The sequence below is a fragment of the Convolutriloba macropyga genome, chromosome 6 (genome assembly GCF_964194025.1).
Source record: "Convolutriloba macropyga chromosome 6, txConMacr16.3, whole genome shotgun sequence".
NCBI lineage: Eukaryota > Metazoa > Xenacoelomorpha > Acoela > Convolutidae > Convolutriloba > Convolutriloba macropyga.
The window spans coordinates 29,833,210-29,845,066 of NC_134473.1; the positions used below are offsets into that span (position 1 = coordinate 29,833,210).

An 11,857-nucleotide genomic window follows, 5' to 3' on the forward strand; every position below is an offset into this window, starting at 1 on the left:
TAATGGCCGAAACCACATTTCTTACATAATTTTTAACTAAAACTTCGACACGGGTACGAGGCTTAGTTACGGTTAAGATCTCGTTTGAAAACTGAAGAAATAATTACATGATTTTCTATTTTATGCTAATTGGAAATTTTTATGGTCACTCAAACGGCGGGGAGCAACTTCTAAAATTTTGTCACCCAATGTGAGCGGAAAGTTTTTCGAAAATTTTTTGACTCATCGGCTGATAGGGGAGATCAAACTCATGAATGAATTAGGATCATGAAATTAAACAAATTATTCAATGGTTGTAATTTTCAATGAGTCCGAGAGGGCGTACTGAGAGCAAACAAAGATAAATATACATGGGGCATATGACCCAATGATTAACTTTTATTTCGAACTTTAATTTTGCAAATGAGACGTTGTTGAGCAGGACCATGAGTGATTTAAATTTATTGTCTGTTTTTTATTAATTAAAATGAATTAGCTTGTTCCAGTTCGACCAATGATTTTAACTTTCTCTGACTTAATTTGACGTGGCTGAATCATTAATATACGCTCTGAAGTATACATTCACAATAAGTTCAACATGATATCTTCATTATTTTATCAAAATGAAGCAATAATACAATTCAATTTGTTCGTACAATGGTAGATAACGCTTTATTTCATGCTCCGCATTGCTTATGATTTGCAAATCAAGCAATTTTCAGCTAGAACATTTTAACTTACTATGGCACCACCAATTCTTTCACAGTGATAAAAATCTAACAGTTTCTTCTGCCATCTTAAACCGAGCTGGTACATGCCATTGTGCCCCCACTTGTGTATGCCAAATGTCAAAAAACCATAGGTGCGTTTTATAAGGAGTCGATTTTTAACCGCTTTCATGTCATTTTGCTTAAGTTAAAAATCAGTTCAAAGATGAGAGGATTCATAACGAGGTATAAACAATGCCTCTACGTCTTGAGTCTTTTTTGGCTTCGGATCGTATATACATGCATTAAGCAATACGGCTAGAAAATTTGGCTGTAATTTATTTTGTATTTTTAATGATTTGCTTAATTTTGGTCAATTAAAGCATTAATGACAAACAGCTAATATAAAATATCATATATACGTAAAGTTTTATAAGCAAAAAATTTTGGTCCTTGCATCGCGTTATTGATTCTGTTTTTCGCCTCTTCGTTTTTTGTTTTCTTTTTTCTGTGAGTTCTTTAATTTGCCAGCAGCTTAATTTAATGATTAGTTAACATCAAAGCCAAGCAGTCGAATTCTTTATAAATTATAACCAAAATATTTTTATAAATAAATCTTGATAACCAATTTGGATACTTGTATTGCTCCTTTAGCGCATATTAATCGTAAATTGAAATCTTCAATTTTTGTACCTCTATTTTTTTGCATTCAATTATATTCATATGGTGTTAGGATAAACTCCAATTAAAAAGGTAAGTGAAAACATTTTTAGGACTTCAATTTTGTAATTCCGAAAATCGAATTAAAGATCATCCGGCGAGTTTAACTATTTGGACTAAAACCAAGTTATTTTTTTCTCACTATATTGGGCAATGTGACCATGTAAAATATATAATATAAAATAGTTTTAATAAACCTAGGTTATTAAATTTTGACTACCGAAGGTGTACTAAATAAGCGTGAAAATGGAATTAGGAGATTGACCAAATATGGTGCTAATGACTGGCAAATTATAGAGTTAAAAATTTTTAAACTTCGAGGGATTATGTGTGTGTGCGTGCGTGCGTGTGTGTTGTGTGTGTGTGGGGGGGGGGGGGGGGGATGGGATGGGGCGACTATGTAGAATTTTTCCTAAAATTGTTTCAATTATTCTTGAGTTTAACTAATTGTTTGATTTCTAGCGATCTCGATTCCATTCGCGCTCCCATGGCTCACAAAGAGCCTGCTTCCTTCTGCGTTCTGGAAAATCATTGGTCCAGTCAAGACCAGAAACCATCCTTAACAATTTTCAACCAAATTCTCACATCGGCTTTGGAACAGGTATCGGAAAACAACACAGATATCAACCAAAACACACTCAAGAACTCGAAGCGAAAAATAACTGGAAAATGTCTCCGGAAAAGTTTAGAAGAAAACAAATCTCAAACTTCCAAAACTTCTCAACTCAACGAAACTCAGGAACAGAATTCAATTTCAGACGGACTAGCCAACCTATCATGCAGAACAGTTGTACCTGTTAATTTGCACCTACAGAGAAAATTTCACTACACACGTTTTGGTAAGTGTTAAGTAGAAACAGTGCAAGTTTCGCCTAAAAAGTCTCTTCCTCGTCACTTGAGTTTAATTTTCATTGACTATCTAACAACCAGCATGTTTCTCGCTAGCTTGTTAGAGTTTTTGAGTTTTTCTTTCCTTGATGATTCTTGATTATGTATTTGATATACTTTTCCAACTAAATTTTTTTTCATACTTGTTTTTAATTTCTTTTGAGTTTTGTTCGTTACATTCTGCGTTTCCTTCTTTGAATTATATATTTCATGAAAACAAAACTGAGTATCGGTTTCGCAGATTTAATAGCTTCATTCTTGATTTGAATTAAAATCACCGGAGGTTAATCAAAAAAAATTCAATAACTGAACTATAATAGTTTCGAAAATTGAGTGAAAATATTATTTCAAGGTACGTTTGTTTCTAACGCCCATTTCACCACTAAGGCATATCTAAGGGTATAGCATGATTTCTGCTATTTGAAGTAATCGAATTCCACGAGGGCTTTATAAGTCTAATACATTTCAGGTCTGCCTTTGTGGAGTAATGCCGAGAGTACCATTATGAGAACTATATGAACACTCATATACATTTTTCTTTTCTCAACAATTGAGGTAGATTTGGTGAAAACCAATTCTAGCTATATCGCCTTTATACTTTGATTTAACTCTATCTAAAGTTATCAATGCAACAACAATAGCGACAAAAAGAGCAGACGAAAAACAAGTTATAGGCAGCAAAATTGATTCACGTTATGCCCTCAGGGTGACGCTTCTTATTTTAAAAGACAAAACAATGTGTTCTGGGATCAGCTAAATTACGTTGATTTAGGAGATCTTTTTGCAATTTTTCAAAGCAAATAATGCTTGAGACTTTTTGTGTTGGCTTACAATTAGAGCAAAACCAAGCACTTTTTTCTCGTCTTAATTTGTGTTGGACAAAATAATGAAATGTCTTATAATTTTTACAATTTCATACTTGCTTTTGTTATTTAAAAATGTCTAACAGAAAGAACTGCTTTAACAGAAATAGTATCACATTGGTAGAAATGCTACCAAGTTGATTGTTTATTTATTATGCGTGCCCGGGTCGACGTTTGGCGGCTAATTTTCATAAGAAATGCGGTGAAAAAAAATTTTCACCGCCTATTTTTTACATCTTTTTGCGGTGAATCGCGGTGATTTATTTATTTTTACCGTGTTCTCAGTATTCCTAAATAAAACCTTCCTTACAAGGGTTCGAACCTCTCACCTCCTGCATGTCTTCAACGTTTTATTCAACTGCCCCAATTATCACTTAATTCGAAGCTATTTCTTGTGAATTTAAATCAGATTCAATGACCGTTGGGAAACAAATCGGTGAATTTTTGTCAGAAATGCGGTGAGTTTCGTGGTAAATTTTTGTAAGAAATGCTGTGAAATGCAGTAAATTTTTTTATCGCATTCACCGCATTTCTTACATTAATTTGCTACAAAAGTCGATGCGAAGAATTTTTGTAAGAAATGCGGTGAATTTTGCAATGAATTTATGTCCGAATTGCGGTGAAATATTTTTTTGCACCGTATTCACTGCAATCACCCATTTCTTATAAAAATTTACCGCATTCACCGCATTTCTTTCAAAAATTCACCCAAAAACCTCGACTGTTTTCACTGAAGGCAAAAAGTTTGCATCTATGCATGTAGTCATTTGAATAACAGATAAATTGGGTTTGGGACAATTCCACATTGAAGGAATAAACTATACACAACTTCATAAAAGAATCAAACAGTTACAGGAAAAATTACGTAGGCTGGAGATTCGAACAATTATTATACAAATTTTAACGGCTAAACAAACATCAGGAGGCACAACTGGTTGCAAGGGCCAAAAACGCTGTTTTTTTCAGAAACATAATGCGTAACGACACAAAACTCAAGTATGGTTAAAAGTGAGCTTGAGCCTCCTCAGCAACATGCTTTGTGAGGCTCATTTTCACAAATGATAATTTTTTGCTAAGAGAATAACTATATAAACAGTTTAAAACAAATTTTTTTGTACTAAAAAATATTTCAAACAACAAGTACAAAAGATTACGAATTTGTTCTAGAGAACGAATTAGGTAATTTTTTGAATTAAGTAATAAATTAAAAATTTTCTGCGTAGCATTTTTTGACACATTCAGGAGATGCTGACTGCATCATTTTATCCGGAAAAATGTGCAATCTACTTTCGGTTGCTTTTGCGAAATCCACTGAATTTAGCTCAGCTTGAGTGTCAGATGATTGATTGATCAGCAGTTTTAATTTGCGGAGCGAAGGCCGACTACTTAAAGAAACGTGTTTTTAAAAAAAATACGCAGGGCAAGAACAAATTAAACGCTAAACTGAATCTGAAGCTATTCCATAAGAGAATGGAATTGATATTAAGTTGAGTCATCATTATACGTTAGCATTAAAAATTCAGTTAGCACTATGAACAAATAATGAGCAGATATTTTTTACTGAAACTCGGGCAAAACATGGAGATTAAGCTGTGACCTCAAAAAATTACAATTCGACTTTCAATAACAAGATAGCAAATACAACAATGTATCATCGCATCTTTCCATCCATTCTTTCGTTAATTGGCTGCTAAATTTACTCTTAATGTTTCCTTTTATGCTCTATTGTTTGCTCTAAGCAACAAAATGAAGTAATTTGTTTAACTCTTGTGCTTTTTTATTCTGTCTGAAAATATTTTGATTTTTTTTTGAAATCTTACTTATTTTAAAACTCAGTTTGGGTTTCATTTTGTTATGTAAAAGAATCAAATAACTGGCTTGCATAAATTAATAGCAATCAGTGTATCCAGCACACAGCATACCTCTTGCGCTGCTTGTTGTTCCTGCTAAAACGACGGAATTATTTTTGTTCCAAAAATTTTGTTCAAAACGTTGGAAAATTTCTGCTTCAGACAACTCGAACGAAAAATCGGTTGCTTGGCTTATGAGAAACCCGCTTTTCGGACGTGTAATTTTCGGCTTTTATGTATCGCTGATCAAACTTCTAAAAGATATTTAGTCTATCACAAAGTTGGTGCCTGTCAATATTTTCCTCATAGGAGCACAATTCACATTTTACTCGATCCATTTTTTGACCAATTTGAAATCTATAGTGGCCGAATTGCAAAAAAGCTCCTCCCAAAAATATCAAACAGAAAAATTCTTGTATGGTTGGTATTCTTCTTCAAAGATTGTTCAAAAGTTTTCTACACTCCAAAATGTCATGATACTAATCCGTTAATTGTGCAAAAATTTTCATGCTTTAGAATGTGCTAGTCACAAATTGCCAAATTGTTTAGTGAATCATAACAACAAAAGTTAAATTGGTGCTTGAACGTTTTTGATACTACTCAGGCCTTCAAGTGACCTACGACTTCGAGGAAAATGATTAGAAAACGGCAGAAACTGGAAAAACAGGAGGAAAAAATGCTCCATCTTAGAGCTCTGAAAATTATATACTTAAGTGAAGACCACATTTTTTGGCTCCTAGCTCGACCATATTATTTTCAAAAACTGTATTGTCTTGCTTAGAATTTGATAGAGGGCAAGTTGTTTTTGTCTCTTTCGGCCAATAACGTGCAAATTATAATTAAAAAAGAGTAGTCACTTTTCAAGAGAATCCATATCAACTTTTTGAATCAGATTATGCGTTCAGCTTTAAATAAAAAAGATATTTCTACGGTTAAATTTTGTTTAGAAAAATTGACTTGAGTTTTGTTTATGTTAAGAAGCCAAAACGATGTAATACTCTACGCTTCATAACAAAATGATTCGTATAGTTTTAAGCTTTGAAAATCTTATTTGCTCCTATAGAAAATTACCCGGTTGACTAAATCATTTTTCAAATTCAGAAAGCCATATAAACGAGTAATTTTCAAGCGCCATTAAGCTACATTATTTAATTTGAGCTCAACATTTTGATATTAAACTGATGGTTCGTACGATCAAGACGACCACCATAACTTTACGGTTATTGAAAGTACTTAGCTGAGTTTGTATTCAATGACAAAAGTGCCTTTCTATCATTTGATATATGGTTTTGCGTTTGAGCTCACATCACAACTCAGTATCACAAATTTGCAAACCGCAATTTGCAAAATTTTTGTACAGTTTTGTTAACTTAGCTGTTTACTATTTTTTTTCATACGCATATTTATATTGTAGCGGCTGTATCAAATTAGTTTGATAACGCTAGAACTCTTAGTTATTTAGTTATAATAGAAAAATATAAGCTTTTGTGAACACAGATGTTGACTGAGCATGCGCGTGTATCATACTTTTTTTGTAAAGGACAATTGTTCTGAAGAGATAAACTAGTTCAAATTTGATAAACGAGCAGATTTTTGATAATAAGAAAAGTTGTTCGTTAAAACTACAATATACATGCGAATTGCTTAGCTGATCGGTGAAAATTTTCCGACTCTTTCATAAGCCTAGCAAAGAAAAACATACTGGCAAAGAAAAAACTCTTAGATTACCATGTTCAGTACTGATTTGAACTTTTACTATTGGAATAGCATGAATCAGTACTGATTTACTATGGCACTCTGGTCCGGGCTATTAGCTCCAGTCTCTTTATAGAACCTTAAATTTGACGTGTCTCTTTAGGATCCTAGAAGCTCTTGCTTATTCTTTATCTGACGTTCCCAGTGTTGAAACGCGCTTGTAGTTAGATACGGGAACCGAAAGCAAATTTTATTGTTCCGACCCCACTTTGATGGAGGACTATATACTCAAACGGTTTTTTTGTTCAGCCAGTTTTGACGGATCGATATATTCATCGTAGAAAAATGTGCGTGGTATCATTAAAAAGCTCATCAGGCGTAGAATATTTAATTCCAAGTGTTTTTTTAGTTCATTTTTCCAAGGAATTATCGCGGTTTATTATTTTTAAATATAGTACACCGATCTCCATTGTTATTATTCACATTTTCCATAATTTTTTACCAAATTATTATCAGTTTTGCCAAATTTTGTTAAAATTGTGAACAGCAGTGTCATTGGTTTTACCTTTTAAAATAAAGCAGTAGGGGTGAATGGTTTCCTGCGAAATTTTTCACGTAACTGTTTATATCAAAAATGGCTCAAAATTTGCTTTTTACAGCGCAAGTTGTTCAATTTTGCCCAAAATAGAGACCCGAAGACAACTGACCTAAAGTTTCTAAACCACAATATGGGTGGTTAGTTTAACTTCCGGTTCCTATACGAGAACTCTGGAATGAAAACATTGCCATCGACCTTTTTCGCTAATTTAGCCGATATGTGTCAAAAACGCATTCTTTATTTTTGATATATGGATATATTTTATTTGCCAAATTGTGTACTCCACGCTTTTTTCAGACAATTAAGTGCTTTATTTGGACACGGAGACATATCAGAGCCAGTTTCCTTCACTTCGTGGAATCATACAATAAACAATGTGAATTTAATATGAATTCTTCTGATTTGCCGCTACTTGTTTCTTGTTGTAGTCCTCTGAATAATCTGTACAGATGAAATATATCCGTTTAGCTTCATTAATTGGTACAAGTAAAAATAGACCATATTTTGAGTTGATTTCTAACGGATCTATTGCCTGGTATATATCTGTTTTTAAAAATATCACTTAGTATTTTGATGTTTGCATCGTTTTATTGTTTTTCTGTCAACTTGTAGTCAGAATTCAATAAGAAGAGTTCTATCCTTCTGTTTCTGTGAAATACTTTTATATTGCTATGTTAGTTTTGTTTATAACTAATGGTTTCTTGACTTTGGTACTACGAGTTTTCAAAAAATTTGGTATTTTTCCAGAATTCCCCATTTTTGAGGTTCGTTTTTTGGTAAAATTGTAGCTTCAAAAAAGTGGAATGGATAAGAATTAATGTTTTTTGGTGAAATTGTTTGTGTTGGCGGCTGCAACGCGCAAAACTCTTAGATTGTTTTAAATTCTTTATCAGTATTAGTCATTCCTTTCCAGTGATTTAACTTATGAACAATTTCCTTGAGTTTCGTTTGAACTACATTTTTTGATGACTTTCAGATTAAATAATTTCAACTGTTAAAAGAATTTTTGAATCTATCTTTTTTGTTCTTGCTCACTTTTGACAGGTCTATCAATTTTTTGCTGAGCCCTAAAACAGTATTCTAATGGTTATTTGTCCTGCTTAAACGGTTTAGAGCGTCTCATAGCTTTAATGTTGCAATTTTGCAATTTTTATTTGAGAGAGTATGTTTCTTATGATTTTTAAAAAGTTTGTTTCAACAATGTTCAAACGAAATTTTGAACTTTGTCGCTTTTTTATCTTAATTCTGGTAATATTTGATAAGTATCTGTAAAAGAAGATTGCATCATTTTTCTAGCTTGCTTAAAATCTATCTTTACAACTATTTTATTTGATTGTTCGTTGGCTGGGATACTACGCAATTTCGCTTTAAATCTGCAATTTTTTTTCTGTAGTCACATGACTTTTTCACTATAATGACATGTTGCAACCGGTTCCTCAAGAAGCGTAACGGAAAAAGTCTCAATCGCTTCCACAATTGAGCTTCAAGAGGATTAAATGAACTTTTTAAAAGGTTAAATTGATACTTAATGGTTTTAATCACTTTGAAAATCATTGTTTTAAAAAATGGAAAGTTTTTTGAAATTTTTAAAAGTTCTTAGATTGTTTTAAAACCTTTGTCAGTATTTTTTCGTTCCTTTGTAGTGATTAAGTTTGTGCCAGCTACTAAAAAGTCACAATGTACTTTTCTAGAGGTATAAATGATCAATGTCATTGAGATCCGTTTGAGCCACATTTTTTCATGACTTTAAGATTAAATAATTTCAACAGATAAAAGGATTTTTCAATCTATCCTTTTTTGTTCTTGATTTCGTCAGCATGTTGTTTAGTCTATCTTTGGATAGGTCCGATCAACTTTTTGCTTAGCCCTACAGCACAATTCTATTGTTTATTTGTGTCTCATTGCTTTAGTGATTCAATACTGTAATTTTGTAAAGTTGTTTGTTAAATCTTGTGTTTTGTATGTATTGATTTTTCTAGTCTTATGATAGAGTCTCTCTAGTAACGGGTCTTACTGACTTGCTGAGCAGCTGCATGGTGATTAGATTTTGGTTTTAGTTGAGAGCTAATGTTTCTTATGATTTTTGAAAAAGATTGCTTCAAGAAACGAAATTTTTAACTTTGTCGCATTTTATCTTACTTCTGGTAATATTTAGTAAGTATCTGTGCAACGACGTTGCATCATTTGTTCTAGCCACCTTAGAGTTTTTCTTTACAAATGTTTTATTTGATCGTTTGTTGGCTTGGATTCTACGCATTTTCGTTTCAAATATATATTTTCTTTTTTTTTGTTTTTTTTTATAATCACATGACTTTTATTGCATAACGACATGTTGCTATCGCTTCCTCAAGCAGTGTAACGGAAAAAGTCTCAAATACTCGTACAATTGTACCTCAAGAGGAATAAATGAAACTTTTTAAATATTTCATTTGATACCTAATGCTTTTAATCACTTTGAAAATTATTGTTTTAAGAAAATGGAAACTTAATTTTGAAATTTTCGCTTTCTCCAATGTTTTTGTCCAATTATTTCACAGTCTCACTAAAGCTGGATCCCATGACTTTCGTGCAGCACAGCCTACTTTGTTTTTTTTAGGTTTTATCTGATGCCGTCTTGATTTTGTTACTGTGTTTTCTTTAATTATAGAAATCGGTTTTCTAGTGTAATTAACGTTTGTTGTTGTTTGAAATTGAAGTTTTTCTTATCTTATATTCGCGTGATTGGCAGGCCTCTTAGGCCATCTAATGCAATATTATGTTATTCATTTTGTGATTTGATGAACAGTATGTGAATTTTTGAAAGTTTTCTATTTCTTCCTCATGGGTAGACAATTAAGTCAATAATGTGGATGAACGGAGTTAGATTTTTTTTTGCAAACGCACATTACCGAGCTTTTTGTCATATTATCTTATATAAAATTTTTCAATTTCTTGGAAAGAACTTGCAATTCGTACGTCTTGGAAAGAACTTACAATTCTTGCAAAATTGCCTGCCAAATTCTCTTACAGGCTTATGATTTTTCACAGAAACATTTTAATACATCGGTTCAAACTATCTCCCAGGATTTTGAAAGTTTTTTGCGTGCACTTCTGTTCAGTGGTGGATATAGTTATCACGATGTCAAAGTTCTTTATTTTCGTTTGTTTTGATCTTATGCTGTTTTTTGTGACATCAACCTCTGTTAAAATAAGACAGTTGAAATTAAAAAGGCTAATTTGCTAATTTGCAAATCCCGGGAACAAGTATAAACTATCTTGTATGAATGCAAGAAAGTGTTGACCTAGGATTATAAAAATTAGCCATGGTAGGCCGTTTCTTTTTATGACAAAATATTATTTTCGTTTATCGCATTTTGAAAATTGTTATTTTAAGTTGATAATATTTATTTATAGGTAACAGACCTCAATTCAACGACCATGCTTTACCTCGGCATTTACAGGACCCCCTGACTGAACCTCCTCAATACTCAGAAGCGAACCCATTTAGCCCACAAAACCCAAGGTCCAAGTCTAGAAAAAGTCACTCCAAATTGGTGTATCGAGAAGCTGCAGCCAAAGCTCTGTACTACACTATCAAAAGCTTAGATGTGGGGTCAAAGGTCAAATACAAAGACATCAAAGCTTTGTTCAATGCCTGCGATTCGAATAAGAAAGCAAAACGAGCTCTCAAAGGCCTCATTTCAACATTTCAAGCAATCTCGAAGAGCTTGAATTTAGAGCTTCCCATAACTGATCAGATGATTACGCTCATGTACAGCGATTAGTCAACTAATTAATTATTTATCAATAATTAATTAGTCAACTATTCAATTAGCTTTTACCTCGAAAAGACTAGCTTAGAAATACTAAAATTTTCAAACAGCCATAGTGGCATTCTGATCTGTTACTCATCGATTATTCCTCCTCCACGGGAACAAAAATCCTACCTCCCCATTTGAGCATGAACATTTTTAATTGAGGTTTCTGCATCCTTTCAATAGATGCACTGATCCCCTATAAGTGCAGAAGACAATTTTTTCGCGCTGTCTTATAAAAAAACGGTTACGTATTTCGTGGGGGGGGGGGGGGGGGGGCTATACTTGGATTCAATTTTCCCTAGGTATAGTTCCAATTTGTATCTGGCCTGTGTCAATTAAGGTGTGGTTTCGTAATGCCCAGAATACCCCGTAATGAACAAAAAATAGTTCGACCGTTTCTCCCCAGAATTTGATGCTTTTGTTTTCTTTCATTCCGTCATACATCTCAGCAACATGGAAAACGTGGAAAGTGTGATTCTTTAGCATTATTAGGACTACATTTACAAAGTTCATAGCATTAACTCATGTCTCTACGGATCTTTTTGTTGTGTCTCGTCTCCCATTAATTTCCATCCAAATTGTACAGTTTATTTTTCTATCGAATGATTGTCTTTAACCTCAATTTTGTACAATGATTCGTAAAATTAACATTTGCATACATCATTTTTTTTTCTTTTAATGGCAATTCGTGCATTATTCGAGGAACAAGTACTTCTCATCAGTCCTCGTCATCTCGAATTGTTCGCAAATTTTTTCCACT

General features: G+C 32.9%; 1 protein-coding gene across 1 annotated transcript; it reads left to right on the forward strand.

Annotated features, from left to right (window-relative positions):
* Positions 1-1,134: 1,134 nt before the first annotated feature.
* Positions 1,135-11,259, forward strand: LOC142340922 (uncharacterized). Its single transcript, XM_075391700.1, has 3 exons — positions 1,135-1,439; positions 1,869-2,245; positions 10,694-11,259. Exons 2-3 carry the CDS (start codon positions 1,894-1,896, stop codon positions 11,062-11,064), a joined length of 723 nt encoding a protein of 240 aa, XP_075247815.1. The 5' UTR covers positions 1,135-1,439; positions 1,869-1,893; the 3' UTR covers positions 11,065-11,259.
* Positions 11,260-11,857: the final 598 nt, after the last annotated feature.